Source organism: Salmo trutta, chromosome 24 (assembly GCF_901001165.1).
Source record: "Salmo trutta chromosome 24, fSalTru1.1, whole genome shotgun sequence".
NCBI classification, from domain to species: Eukaryota; Metazoa; Chordata; class Actinopteri; order Salmoniformes; family Salmonidae; genus Salmo; species Salmo trutta.
The window spans coordinates 15,659,406-15,673,177 of NC_042980.1; the positions used below are offsets into that span (position 1 = coordinate 15,659,406).

The window sequence follows — 13,772 nt, forward strand, 5'->3', positions numbered from 1 at the left end:
AAATGTCAGGGAAATTGCAGGTGCCTTGGTGAAAGAGTGGGGTAACATCTCACAGCAAGAACTGGCAAATCTGGTGCAGTCCATGAGGAGGAGATACACTGCAGTACTTAATGCAGCTGGTGGCCATACCAGATACCGACTGTTATTTTTGATTTTGACCCCCTCTTTGTTCAGGGACACATTATTCTATTTCTGTTAGTCACATGTCTATGGAACTTGTTCAGTTTATGTCTCAGTTGTTGAATCTTGTCATGTTCATACAAATATTTACACGTTAAGTTTGCTGAAAATAAACGCAGTTGACAGTGAGAGGACGTTTCTTTTTTTGCTGAGTTTATATTTGATATATTGACTGTTGATATTGTGAACCTATATTACATATTTGTACCTCTTGTTTCAGGAAGTGACGTCACTGAGCACTGCCCATATATATATATATATATAGGACCTTCCACCCCCACCTGGGATATGGATGCCTAATGAAGATCTGAAACGTTGTATCAATAAAATCTCCTGGGAGTATGAACAGCAGTGTACAGCATTTTATTTTTATCTTTCACGAGTTCACCTATAACTCCAGCACCTGCAAGAAATGACCTGGATGTGCCTATGTTCTTCAGCTTTTGTACACTAAGAAAAAAGCCATTCTGGTTCTTAGTGAGCAGACTTACACAGTGATTAAAAAGCCCTTACCAGACAAGTGTTGTTGCAGCAAGGTCCATCAGCACAATGTGCACCATTAGCTAGGGAACACTTCTTGCAGCACTCCTTGTAGCACTCCTACAACACAGACGGCACCACCAGTCTGACACTGTATTCCAATAATATAAATGTGATGTAAATAGAATAATATTGCATCGTAACTCACGGATCTAGCGCCGCAGTCACACTCCTCTCCCACCTCAATGTATCCATTCCCACACTCTGTGGATTCAAACAGCTGCCAAAGCAAACACAATCAGAGGGTTATTATGGTATTTTTATTACTGGTTATATACAGTATCTGTCTTTGATATTCTGCTGTATGACAACCACAACATGAACTGTTCTCGTCTGACTCACCTTGTTTGGCCTGTTAAAAAGACAGGATCCACCGCCTTTCAGCAGGAATTCCTTGTAGTCTGAGATGCTGCATTTGGAGAACATCCGGGGATGCTGGACCCTGGGGGTTAAGGGATACATCCACCTTTAACATCCAGCTTTTAAACCCCCTAGAGTCTATTGATGCACCGGTTCGTCAATCTAAGTAACATAACACAAAAATCCCCATCAAAATCCGTCAGTTTAAGCTAGAGATATAATGTTTTTGTATGGGCGGCGTCTCAATTCATCGCATCCAGAGCTATGCGCTGTTTGTCAGACCAGGAGAGATCCCGAAAATCGATCTTCTCACGAAAACATCTGTAGCATCCGAACGGTTTGGTCAACAAAGTATTATGACCACTCTATAGAAAGGGGACGTAGGGCAACATGATGGTGTTCTCCGTTCTGCTCTACGACTCCCACAAGTGTCACGGGACTCGTCTGAAGGTAACCCATACAAATGAATGGGAAGTACGGAGGTAGTTTTGTGCCAGCAAAAATAAGTGGTTAAATATGTGCAAAACTATTTTTTGTACAATTCCTGAGCTTTTTGATATCTCATAGATATAGGACAGACACTTCAAAACATTATTCCTTATGATTTATTTTTTGACTGTCTTTTTTGTCATTTATGAATGTATTATTCAATGCATTTCTATGGGTTATAGTAGGCCAAATGTAATATTTTATAACTTTTTTTTTTACATTTTTCAGACCTAATCCCAATTGAGATGTTGTGGCAGGACTTGAAATGATCAGTTCATGCTTGAAAACCCGCAAATGTCACTGAGTTAAAGTAGTTCTGCATGCAACAGTGGGTCAAAATTCCTCCACAGCAATGTGAGAGACTGACCAACAACTACAGGAAGCATTTGGTTGTAGTCATTGCAGTTAAAGGTGGCACAACCAGTTACTGAGTGTAAAAGGGCAATTACCCTTTCACACATGTTCATTGGGTGTTGCATAACTTTATTTATGATATAAATGAAGTAAGTATGTACAGTAATTGTTATGTTATTTGTTCACTCAGGTTCCCTTTATCTAATATTAGTTTTTGGTTGAAGATCTGATTACATTCAGTATCAACAATATGTTCCCGGCACTGTAAACGATCCATGGTATGACTTAAAAACAATTCCATAAGTCAGCTTAGAGCAAGAGGCTGTACGAGCAGTCAGTCACGTCAGGTGACGCACTCTGAGCCAATGTGTCAAAAGAGGCGCTGTCAACAACACAAGCATGACGCCAGGGCACCTTTCACATGCTAATGCTGGTCATGACCCAGGAGACTCAGCTGAGCTGCAGCTCTGCACACCCTGTCATTATGGCGAAGGGAGAGCCATACCCTGCTATCATAGAGAGGGGCTGGGGGACTGGGGGGTTAGCAGCTCGTTATTGCCCATTTCCGTCACACAAATCCACGGAAAGAATCTATTCTCTCTCCTAATCGAACCTTTAATTATAACATCTGCTTCATGGTGTTATACTCTTTCTCTCTGTCTCTCTGTCTCTCTGTCTCCCTCTCTGTGTGTGTGTGTGTGTGTGTGTGTGTGTGTGTGTGTGTGTGTGTGTGTGTGTGTGTGTGTGTGTGTGTGTGTGTGTGTGTTCGAGAGAGAAAGACACAGAGATGGACACAGAAACAGAGAGAGAAAGTGAGAATAACAGTTGAGTAGTAGAACATTACCCAGTATCCTCCATGATGCAGCCCACCCAGGAGTCAGCACAGCCACATTCCTCTGTGAAAGAACAACACACAACATGGCTATCTTACAAAGAAATTGGAACAAACATACACTACCGTTCAAAAGTTTGGGGTCACTTAGAAATATCCTTGTTCTTGAAAGAAAAGGTAATTTTTTGTCCATTAAAATAACATCAAATTGATCAGAAATACAGTGTAGACATTGTTAATGTTGTAAATGACTATTGTAGCTGGAAACGAAAGATTTTTTATGGAATATCTACATATGCGTACAGATGCCCATTATCAGCAACCATCACTCCTGTTTTCCAATGGCACGTTGTGTTAGCTAATCCAAGTTTATCATTTAAAAAGGCTAATTGATCAGTCTCAACGTCAACAGTGAAGAGGCGACTCCGGGATGCTGGTATTCTAGGCAGAGTTCCTCTGTCCAGTGTCTGTGTTCTTTTGCCCATCTTAATCTTTTCTTTTTATTGGCCAGTCTGAGATGTCTTTTTCTTTGCAACTCTGCCTAGAAGACCAGCATCCTGGAGTTGCTTCTTCACTGTTGACGTTGAGACTGGTGTTTTGCGGGTACTATTTAATGAAGCTGCCAGTTGAGGACTTGTGAGGCGTCTGTTTCCCAAACTAGACACTCTAATGTACATGTCCTCTTGCTCAGTTGTGCACCGGGGCCTCCCATTCCTCTTTCTATTCTATTTAGAGACAGTTTGCGCTGTTCTGTGAAGGGAGTAGTACACAGCGTTGTACAAGATCTTCAGTTTCGTGGCAATCTCTCGCATTGAATAGCCTTCATTTCTCAGAACAAGAATAGACTGACGAGTTTCAGAAGAAAGTGCTTTGTTTCTGGCCATTTTAAGCCTGTAATCAAACCCACAAATGCTGATGCTCCAGATACTCAACTAGTATAAAGAAGGCCAGTTTTTTATTGCTTCTTTAATCAGGACAACAGTTTTCAGCTGTTTTAACATAATTGCAAAAGGGTTTTCTTTTAAAATGATAAACTTGGATTAGCTAACACAACATGCCATTAGAACACAGGAGTGATGGTTGCTGATAATGGGCCTCAGTACGCCTATGTAGATATTCCATTAGAAATCAGCCGTTTCCAGCTACAATAGTCATTTACAACATTAACAATATCTACACTGTATTTCTGATCAATTTGATGTTATTTTAATGGACAAAAATGAGCTTTTCTTTCAAAAACAAGGACATTTCTAAGTGACCTCAAACTTATGAACTGTAGTGTATGTGCCTAAAATTTTTTAAACTGTTCCTTAAATAGTGTCTGTAAGGCAGAAATGAATGTGCAGTGATGAATGGGAGCCAGTCTCTGTACTTCTCTTGGCGGCTGGATCCCACTGGATGCCTAGGTTCTGTGCCAAGCTCTGGGAGAGTGACGAAGCCATGGTCCACGTGGTGCCATACTGCAGGTACAACAAATCAGCAGTTACTCGTCTGCTCTGCTGTAATCAAACAGTCCGATCATGTACATTAGTCAGCACATCTTACCTCGTTGACCCCTACTCCACGGCTCACAGAGCACATGCCCCCGAAGTACGCTGCGCTGCTCCGGCGGTAGTGGAAGGTCACATTGCTGTGCATCAAAGAGACACAGAGTAACTATCAAACAGACAGGTAGACGGACAAGTGAGAGGTATTCAGCTGCCCTTGGAGGACAAATGGAAGTTGATGGAAATGTTTTGCTTTATTGCTAAAGCCAAAGTATTAGGGCCTAGTCCTCTGACATGCTCTAATATTCTGGGAAGCCATAAGGACTCCGTGTGTAAGAGATACTAATGGCAGTCTCAGTATATGGCGAGTAGCCGCATGGCTTGGCCCCGAGGGAGAGAGAGGAGAGGGCACTTACGTGAAGAGGTGCACAGAGTCAGCGTGTTGCTTGATGCTCTGCGCCCGGTACTTAGAGAAATCTTTCAGCATGTCCAGTGGCTTCACACTGATGGGAATATGGTCCTTGTCTGTCCATATCTCCACGGCAACCAGAACAACCCGTGTGTGCAGGTGCTCCTTAAAGATCTGTCATCAGCGCATGATGGGTAGTGGGAGGACACAGAGAAAGAGAAAAAGAGAGAGAGAGAGAGAAATGACAGCACAGGGACAGGAGAAGAACACTGGGTGTGAATGATCATCTGTACTGTCTGAGGACATACATGGGACAGGGGACAAAGCACACTGGGAGCAGGGAGAGACAAGGGACTGTTATTGCACATCAAGGCTACACAGAGCAACAACAAACACTGTAGTGATACAGTACAGAATCTGAATAGCACAGACACGAGTATGGGGCCGACTCAGGGTACAGGAGATGTACAGTGTGATACATGAGGAAGTGGTCATTACTGGGATCTGCCTCTAGGGGCTCTCTAATATACATGTTGAACAGCTTTTCTCAATAGACATACAAGTAATGTGATATACACCACTGGGGGCTGCTGAGGGGAGGACGGCTCATAATAATGGCTGGAACGGAGCAAATGGAATGACATCAAGCCATGTGTATTTGATACCATTCCACTGATTCCGCTCCAGCCATTACCACAAGCCTGTCCTCCCCTATTAAGGTGCCACCAACCTCCTGTGCTGGACGCATACACATAAACATTTAGGTATTCCTGTGATTCGCAAAAAACACAATAATTGATTCAACTATGATTGCACTGAAAATATACCTCAAGGTACACAAACATCAACAGCCAGTAAAGTATCAGAGTTTAACCTTATTCTGGATGTTCTGGTGGGCACCCTGATACATATACCAGAAAAAGGAAATAGAGGACTGAATATTTGTAGAGTTTAAAAGAGGTACAAAGTAAAGAATCACTTCTCAGAGCCAACTGAAGAGGTTACTCACAGCATCCACAAAGTTCACCACTGACTTGGCAAAGTTCCTGGTGTGCTGCTTGGTCTTGTGTCGTTTATACTGCACCCCACACAAAAACAATGGCACATAACTTTGATTAAAAAGGATTATTAAGTGCAATTGGACTAAATACTTAAATATACCAAGTTTCTCCGACACCATTTTAAAAATGCATCAAATATGCATGTTGTTTTTTTGACGGTCCATGATTCATATCCTATCTAACATAACCATTGTTCAGATTTGAAAACACCAGTCTTATTCTATTATAAGACTGGTGTTTTCAAATCTGAACAATGGTTATGTTAGGTAGGATATGAATCCTGCGTCCTCTACATTCAATCGTGTTGCACCCTCTTGTGGGCAAAGTTGGTTGAATACTATTTGATGTCATTCTTTACAGTAAAAGAATGAAACATTGCTGAAATATTTCACACCAGCTCACTCATATTTCCTGTCTTGTGTCTATGTGTTGGCTGGTTGTTTTTTCTGAGGGCACATACCATATTGTGGTCACTGACAATCATAATCTCCAAATACTTCATTTCCTCAAAGACATTCCGAGGCATCTGAAAAAAACCCACAGATTAGTTCACTATCATAATACACAGACATGAAAGATATATAGAGGAAGACAACATGTTGTGTGGTGCTGAGTTGAGTTGCAAATTATGTTGTGAGAGATAAAAATAAATAAAAAGAGGTCACTTTAAATGATGGACCTATACTGGGAGGCTACGTTGTAACACAAGGCTACATAACACAATAACTTAACACACTACATAATACAGCAGGAGTGAATGAACTTACAGTAGGTGGAATGTGTTACAAATTCCTTTTAAGGGACTGATGAGGTCACAGACTTACAGCCCGCTTTTTCCTGCGCTTCAGCCAGGACATGTCATCCAGCTCCGAAAGCAGCTGCTCCTCCTCCACTAGAGAGACACAGAACACATTAAAGGCCCAGTGCAGTCAGAAACATGATTTGCCTGTATTTTATATATATATTTCCACACTACGAGGTTGGAATAATACTATGAAATTGTGAAAATGATGATAATGTTATTTAAGTTACATTTCAGCCTGTTTTGGTGGGATGGAGTTGTGGCCTGCCTGGTGATGTAAATTAGTTAATAGACCAATAAGAAAGAGAGTTCCTAACCTCTCTGCTAATAACAGCTATTTTTCTGTGCAAGGTGATGAGCTTGATGTTCCTTTCCAATACATATCAAAGGTCTTATTCTGGTGAAATGATGATCGATGCTTGACTGCCGTTTGACAAATACAAATATTTTCGCTCTTATCCATAATAATCTCATCATGTAGCCTAGCCTCACAGCCTACCCGCACTGTATCTGTGAGCTGTTGGCTAGAGCCCAGGTACCAAGACCAGAGTAGGCACATTTTCTATTTAACACAACAGTTTTTGTGACAATTATCGGTTAGAGTTGAAAATGCGATGGAATCACATTGAACTTTAGATTTTTAACTTCAACTAAAAAGTACATTTTGGGTGCACTACGTCATTATGCAGTGATTTTTATTTCCAACAAGTCAGTTTGCATGAAAATCTGTCGCCAATTGGATGGAAACCTAGCTAGCAAGGTACTTCATTGTTACCCAGAAATTATTTTATATTGAGATAAAAAAAACGGCTGCATTGGACCTTTACCCAGGAAGAGAAACACACCAAGGTATAGGGCAAGATACAGATGCCATAGGAGGGAAACATGTGACAGTCCAGATCTGGGTCAAATACATAGGTCAAATACATAGGTCAAATACATTGAGGTATACATAGGTCAAATACATATAAAAGACAATTGATTTACCTTGGAGTTTGTTCTTCACTAAGGCAGCCCCCCACACCTCTCTGATTCAGAGGGGTTGGGTTAAATGCGGAAGACACATTTCAGTTAAAGGCATTGAGTTGTACAACTGACTAGGTATCCCCCTTGTCCATTCCCTCCATTGGTTCCACTCTACTGGGCAAACCAAATCAAGCGCAACACAGCTATTTGAAAGTATGTGTATATGTATTTCACCCAGGTCTAGAGCTGTCATATGGGGAACCTAATGTTCGCGTTAGTAGGATAGGATAAGAACGGTTTTGGAATGTCAGGTAGACAGGCCATGAGAGTGTTGATGTAAAGTGGTGGAGGCCTCTTTGGAGGTTATGCAAGATCCATGATGGCAGAAAGATGCATAACTCATTACCCAGTTCCTCTTGGTCATTGTTCCTCTGGAGGGTGGGCCTCCTGCGCAGCGAGTGGGGTCGTGCAGCTGTATCCTGTGAGGGAAACCATTAACAGTCAGCAAGGGTGTGATAAATGTGGTGGATACAGGGAACAGGGAACAGGGGTCAAGTTATAAAAGATAGGACATAACGGGGTAGAGACTGGCTGGCTCAGAGGGCATTGACATTGGTCTACATAACAAGGAACATGATCACATTTTCACAACTAGTCAACATCAATCAATATTTAAGGGAGACATGTAAAATTCAATACTTTATTAAGCTTACTACATTATCATTACATTACCACTATTCTTTCCATTTGCATCATGGACCTTGACTGATATACAGTGCCTTCAGAAAGCATCACAGCCATTTATTTTTCCCACATTTTGTTGTGTTACAGCCTGAATTTAAAATTGATTAAATTGAGATTTGTTGTCACTGGACTACACACAATACCCCATAATGTCAAAGTGGAATTATGTTTTTAGAATGTTTACAAATGAATAAAAAATGAAAAACTGAAATGTATTGAGTCAATAAGTATTCAACCCCTTTGTTATGGCAAGCCTAAATAAGTTCAGGAGTACACATGTGCTTAACAAGTCACATAATAAGTTGTATGGACTCACTATGTGTGCAATAATAGTGTTTAATATGATTTTTGAATGACTACCTCATCTCTGTACCCCACACATACAGTTATCTGTAAGGTCTCTCAGTCGAGCAGTGAATTTCCAACAGATTCAACCACTAAGACCAGGGAGGTTTTCCAATTCCTTGAAAAAAAGCAGACATTGAATATTTCTTTGAGCATGGTGAAGTTATTCATTACACTTTAGATGGTGTATCAATACACCCATTCACTACAAAGATAAAGGTGTCCTTCCTAACTCAGTTGCCGGAGAGGAAGGAAACTGCTCAGGGATTTCAGGCCAGTGGTAACTTTAAAACAGTTACAAAATGTAATGCCTGTGATAGGAGAAAACTGGGGATGGATCAACAACGTTGTAGTTACTCCACAATACTAACCTAAATGACACAGTGAAAAGAAGGAAGCCTGTACAGAAAAAAAGATATTCAAAAACATGCATCCTGTTTGGAACAAGGCACTAAAGCAATACTGCAAAAAATGTGGCAAAGAAAGGAACTTTATGTCCTAAATACAAAGCGTTATGTTTGGGGTAAATCCAACACAACAATCACTGAGTACCACTTCATAATTTCAAGCATGGTGGTGGCTGAATCATGTTATGGGTATGATAAAAAGAAACGGAATAGAGCCAAGCATAGGCAAAATCCTAGAGGGAAACCTGGTTCAGTCTGCTTTCCTACAGACACTGGGAGACAAATTCACCGTTCAGCAGGGCATTTACCTAAAACACTTGGCCAAATATACACTGGAGTTGCCTACCAAGACAACATTGAATGTTCCTATGTGGCCTAGTTACAGTTTTTACTTAAATTGACTTGAAAATCTATGTCAAGACTTGAAAATGGCTGTCGAGCAATGGTCAATAATATCGGGCATACAAAAATCTCAGCTCTGTAGATTTTGCTGCGAAGAGACATAATCACTATATCATTTATTCTGGTATTACCCCTATGTAGCTTGTTTCTGGTCACAACATTCACTTTAAAAAAAAAAATCACAATATTCACTTCAAATTAACCTTACAAACAGCAGTGTTGGGCGATCTGGAAAGCCATAGTCAGTCAATCAATAATATAATAATACTCGTAGGAAAGGTTTTCATCTTTAGCGCACAATCTGTAGATGCTATGAAATTAGAAAGGTTCAACATGTATGTGAAACATCACAGGACAATTGAAATATATATGGCACATGGAAACCAAACGAGGGTGGTCTATGGTGATAGGTGGGATGGGCTGAGAGTGGCTGAGGGGAGGGGTTAAAGAGCTTATGTTAGTAACGTATTATTGTTATGTGATTGCTGTATATTAAAGTACCGTATATGTAAAATATATGTGTAAAATGTATGTGTCAAATGTGTATAAATGTATGTATATGTATCAGAACCTGTAAGCACCCCAAAATATGTGTCCTCTGAAGAGAGGGGGTGGTGGATGGGTTAATAATAAAAAACAATTATTTAAAAAATTAAAATATATATTTTTTAAATAATTAAAAAATTATTGTCAACAACCAACTTGAGAGAACTTGAAGAATTTTGAAAAGAATAATGGGCAAATGTACAATCCAGGTGTGCAAAGAACTTACCCAGAAAGACTCACAGCTGTAATCACCGCCAACGGGGATTCTATGTCTTGACTCAGGGGTGTGAATACTTATGTAAATGAGATATTTCATTGTTTGTTTGTTTTTTGCAAGAATTTCTAAAAACATGTTTTCACTTTGTCATAATGGGGTATTGTGTGTAGATGGGTGATACTTGTTATGATTGAATCCATGTTGAATTCAGGCTGTAACACAACAAAATGTGGAATAAGTCAAGGGGTATGAATACGTCCTGAAGGCACTGTACATTCTATGCTTATATAACTTTTGTAAAAGCTCAATACAGATTAGTGAGGTATAAACATTTCCACACATGCAGCACTTTGTTATCATTATGTCCTTCACTATTGTAAACCATGGACTTCCTTTAAAAACAAGAACACCCTTGTCAATGGCAAACATACCATTTTTACTAGATAACCTAATGTGCTTTACAGGAAAAAGGAGGCATTAGCAACAGTAAAAGTGGCAGAAGCGATCCTAGCAGTAGCACAAGTAGAGGTAGAACAAATAATATTTGTGTAGCAAAGATTTTGAAAAACCTAAATATGAGGAAGAACTTACAATTGAGTGAGTCTGTTGCAAAGGCTCAATTAGATACACGTAGAGTCCATCATCAAACATTCCGCTGTCAGGTAAAGAGAGAGGGAGCGACAGGAAAAGTGAAGAGAGAAGACAGTCAATACTAAGTCAATAGCAGCTGTGGAAAGCACCGATATCTACAAGTATTCCATGCACGGACTTTTAAGTAAAACTGCTGGTGTTCACTTACTGCAGCCCATTGCAGGTAGACAAGGCAACGTTAGAGTCATCTTCCCCCCTCACCTGGCCGTGGTAGTAACAGTGTTCACCACCCTGAGGATACACAGAAACAACATTTATACAATACTTATACAACATCACATCTACCTACTGCAGAGCAGCGGGGAAATATGAGACATATACTGTACGCTCATTGGCCAGTTTATTAGGTTCACACGTCTAGCACCGGGTTGCCTCCAGAAAAACCTCCAGAACAGCCTGAATTGTTCAGGGCATGGAAACGTTGCAGAATGGGGCCATGGACTCATGCTGTTGACGCCAATTCCTGACTCTGCCATCAGCATGACGCAACAGGAACCAGGATTTGTTGGTTCCAGGCAATGTTTTTCCACTCCGCTATTGTCCAGTGTTGGTGATCACATGCCCACTAGAGCCACTTCTTCTTGTTTTTAGCTGATAGGAGTGGAACCCGGTGTGGTCGTCTGCTGCAATAGCCAATCCGTGACAAGGACCAACGAGTTGTGCGTTCTGAGATGCCGTTCTGCACACCACTGTTGTACTGCGCCGTTATTTGCCATTATTTTCACTGTCATCCGTGAAAAGCCAAGGAGGCCGACCGTTTCTGACATACTGCAACTGGCGTGCCTGCTACCGGCAATCATCGCCATGCTCAGTCGCTTAGGTCACTTGTTACTCCCATTCTAACATTCAATCGAACAGTAATCGAAAGCCTCGATGCTTGTCTGCCTGCTTTATATAGCAAGCCACGGTCACGTGACTCACTGTCTGTAGGAGCGAACAATTTTCGTGAACAGGGTGGTGTTCCTAATAAACTGGCCACTGAGTGTACATACCAACATTACTCCATGGGTTTGGAGTGGAGCTTCCTACAAAATATTCAGCAAACAAATACATACACGGTGTACTTATCACATTCACAGCTGTACCATATGAGTCAATATATAGCAATGCAATGTAACTCAGATGGAGTAGCCTACTTTCAACTAGGCCCCGGGTGTATTCGCAGGATTATTGCAACTTGTCGACTTTGACTGCTTATTCAGTTGGAGAGACTATAAATGTGTGCAATATGTCATCTGCAGCCTGGTTTACGCATTCAGCTCACATTTATAAATAATATCTTTCTGCAGTGTGGGTTGTGGTGGTGGGCCTCAAACTAATGACTGTTCTTCTTCAGACCTCAATGGTCCACATCACTTTCCCTCTCCCTCATCTGTGACTCAGTTATCAACTAGGCCCAGGGTGAGCAGAGGACACTCTCTCTTTCACTCCCACCATCCCACACTGCATAGCTACTGCAGAGCACCAGCGTCTCTAGCTCCCCTGTCACGTGACCTGGGTTCCAGGCAGCCAGGCAGGCAGGCAGGCAGGCAGGAGAGACAGGAGGCTGCAGGGGAGCGGAGTGGAGCTGTGCTGAGTCAGCTAGCTCCACTGTGCCCAGCCCAGCCCCTCTGCCTCAACCTGATTCAGCAACACCAGCAGCAGCAGCAGCAGCACAGTAACTAACACAGGCACACAGCAGCCAACTATCACATCTCTAGCCTCTTTTACCGCTCTCTTGCTAGCAGTCTATCCCTCCCTCCTTCTCTCGGTCTTTCTCCTACATCACTAAAACAGATGCAACACTTACACACCATCAGGATGGATAAGACAAAGTACAGGTGTACTGATGGTGGAGCACCATTGACTTGATGAGGTTAGCTAATGGTAATCAATAACAGCAATGTTAGGATACATCAAAACCAAGTGGATAAATAACATCAAAGTAGAAATGTCCAAGTAACTCTCTGTACTATACAAGGCCATTTGATTTATTTTCATGTCTGTGAACCCCAGTGGTCCTGTCAACATAGTAGGATGAATAGTTTGGATGTCTTTAAGTATTTTGCGGCATTTTGCTTTAACTCTCCACTTGTTCTTTGATTGGCCCTAACTAGCCACAGTTAAACAAAACAATACATCCTGTAACAGCTGCAGGCCCTGTACCTTCCACAGGGAACCAATTAGGCTCCTCTGAAAAAAGAGAGGTACCCAAACAGAGTGTGTGTTCTGACTGGAGATGTTACCTTTGACAGAACAGGTTTACCCTCTTCATAGTGGATCTCCACATAATCTGACGACAACAAGTCACTAGGAAGTAGAAGGAGAAGGGTGTGGGTTAGTGACATGTTGTGTGTCTGTTGTCCTAACCGTCTGGCTGTGGTCTGGCCTAGTACTGTGACTTACATGGCGGTTTAGAGGAGTGCATCCTGTTAAACAGCTACATTCAACAATCACCACAAACCTTAGGTAATCCTCTTCCAAACCCAAAGTCAAATACACCCACATGAACTTAAAATACACCCACAACATCTCACAGTTAAAAAGGTAGCTTAAACGTTGAATACTGTGCAGCTATAAAAAGAGTAGGTAAGATGCTTCAGTTCGAATGAGGAGAGGGAGGGAGGGAAACATTATTTTTGTTAGGCTGCCAGGTGGTTGAGACAGTACAAGAATATGTATAAGATACATACAGTATAATACATCATAAATACACCAAGCTGCATACTCTGAAAGACTATGAAAGACAGTCAACACACAGTCGTGACAGACTGCTTTCCCGAAAAGGGATACAGAATCCATCACAAAGCTGTCATTTAGTGAACAAACGAGGAGAAATGCTCTTTTGGAGTTCAAACCAATGTCAAATCTATTCTAACCTTTGAACACCATCTAGAGCAAGAGAACATCTAAAACAACTCATAATTCGAAATTGTATCATTATTTCAAAAACAAATACTTTTTCTAAAATGAGTAAGTACATTGATTAGAAAGAACATCC

The 13,772-nt window shown here is 41.2% G+C and overlaps 1 protein-coding gene across 6 annotated transcripts in view; it reads right to left on the reverse strand.

The window, feature by feature from the left end:
- Nucleotides 1–13,772, reverse strand: part of LOC115160796 (disintegrin and metalloproteinase domain-containing protein 23) — a 33,754-nt gene that overhangs the window by 14,475 nt on the left and 5,507 nt on the right. For all 6 annotated transcript variants that reach the window (XR_003869116.1, XR_003869115.1, XM_029711217.1 and 3 more), the window contains exons 4-17: nt 13,018–13,081; nt 10,941–11,023; nt 10,733–10,796; nt 7,887–7,959; nt 6,537–6,604; nt 6,173–6,238; nt 5,661–5,729; nt 4,659–4,825; nt 4,301–4,385; nt 4,128–4,215; nt 2,768–2,819; nt 1,063–1,162; nt 869–940; nt 694–780 (exon numbers count right to left, since the gene is read on the reverse strand). Coding sequence is in view for 4 of the 6 variants with exons in the window: in XM_029711217.1 (XP_029567077.1) it covers nt 694–780; nt 869–940; nt 1,063–1,162; nt 2,768–2,819; nt 4,128–4,215; nt 4,301–4,385; nt 4,659–4,825; nt 5,661–5,729; nt 6,173–6,238; nt 6,537–6,604; nt 7,887–7,959; nt 10,733–10,796; nt 10,941–11,023; nt 13,018–13,081 (1,138 nt within the window). In the remaining 2 variants the exon portion in view is untranslated. The remainder of the gene's footprint in view (nt 1–693; nt 781–868; nt 941–1,062; nt 1,163–2,767; nt 2,820–4,127; nt 4,216–4,300; nt 4,386–4,658; nt 4,826–5,660; nt 5,730–6,172; nt 6,239–6,536; nt 6,605–7,886; nt 7,960–10,732; nt 10,797–10,940; nt 11,024–13,017; nt 13,082–13,772) is intronic.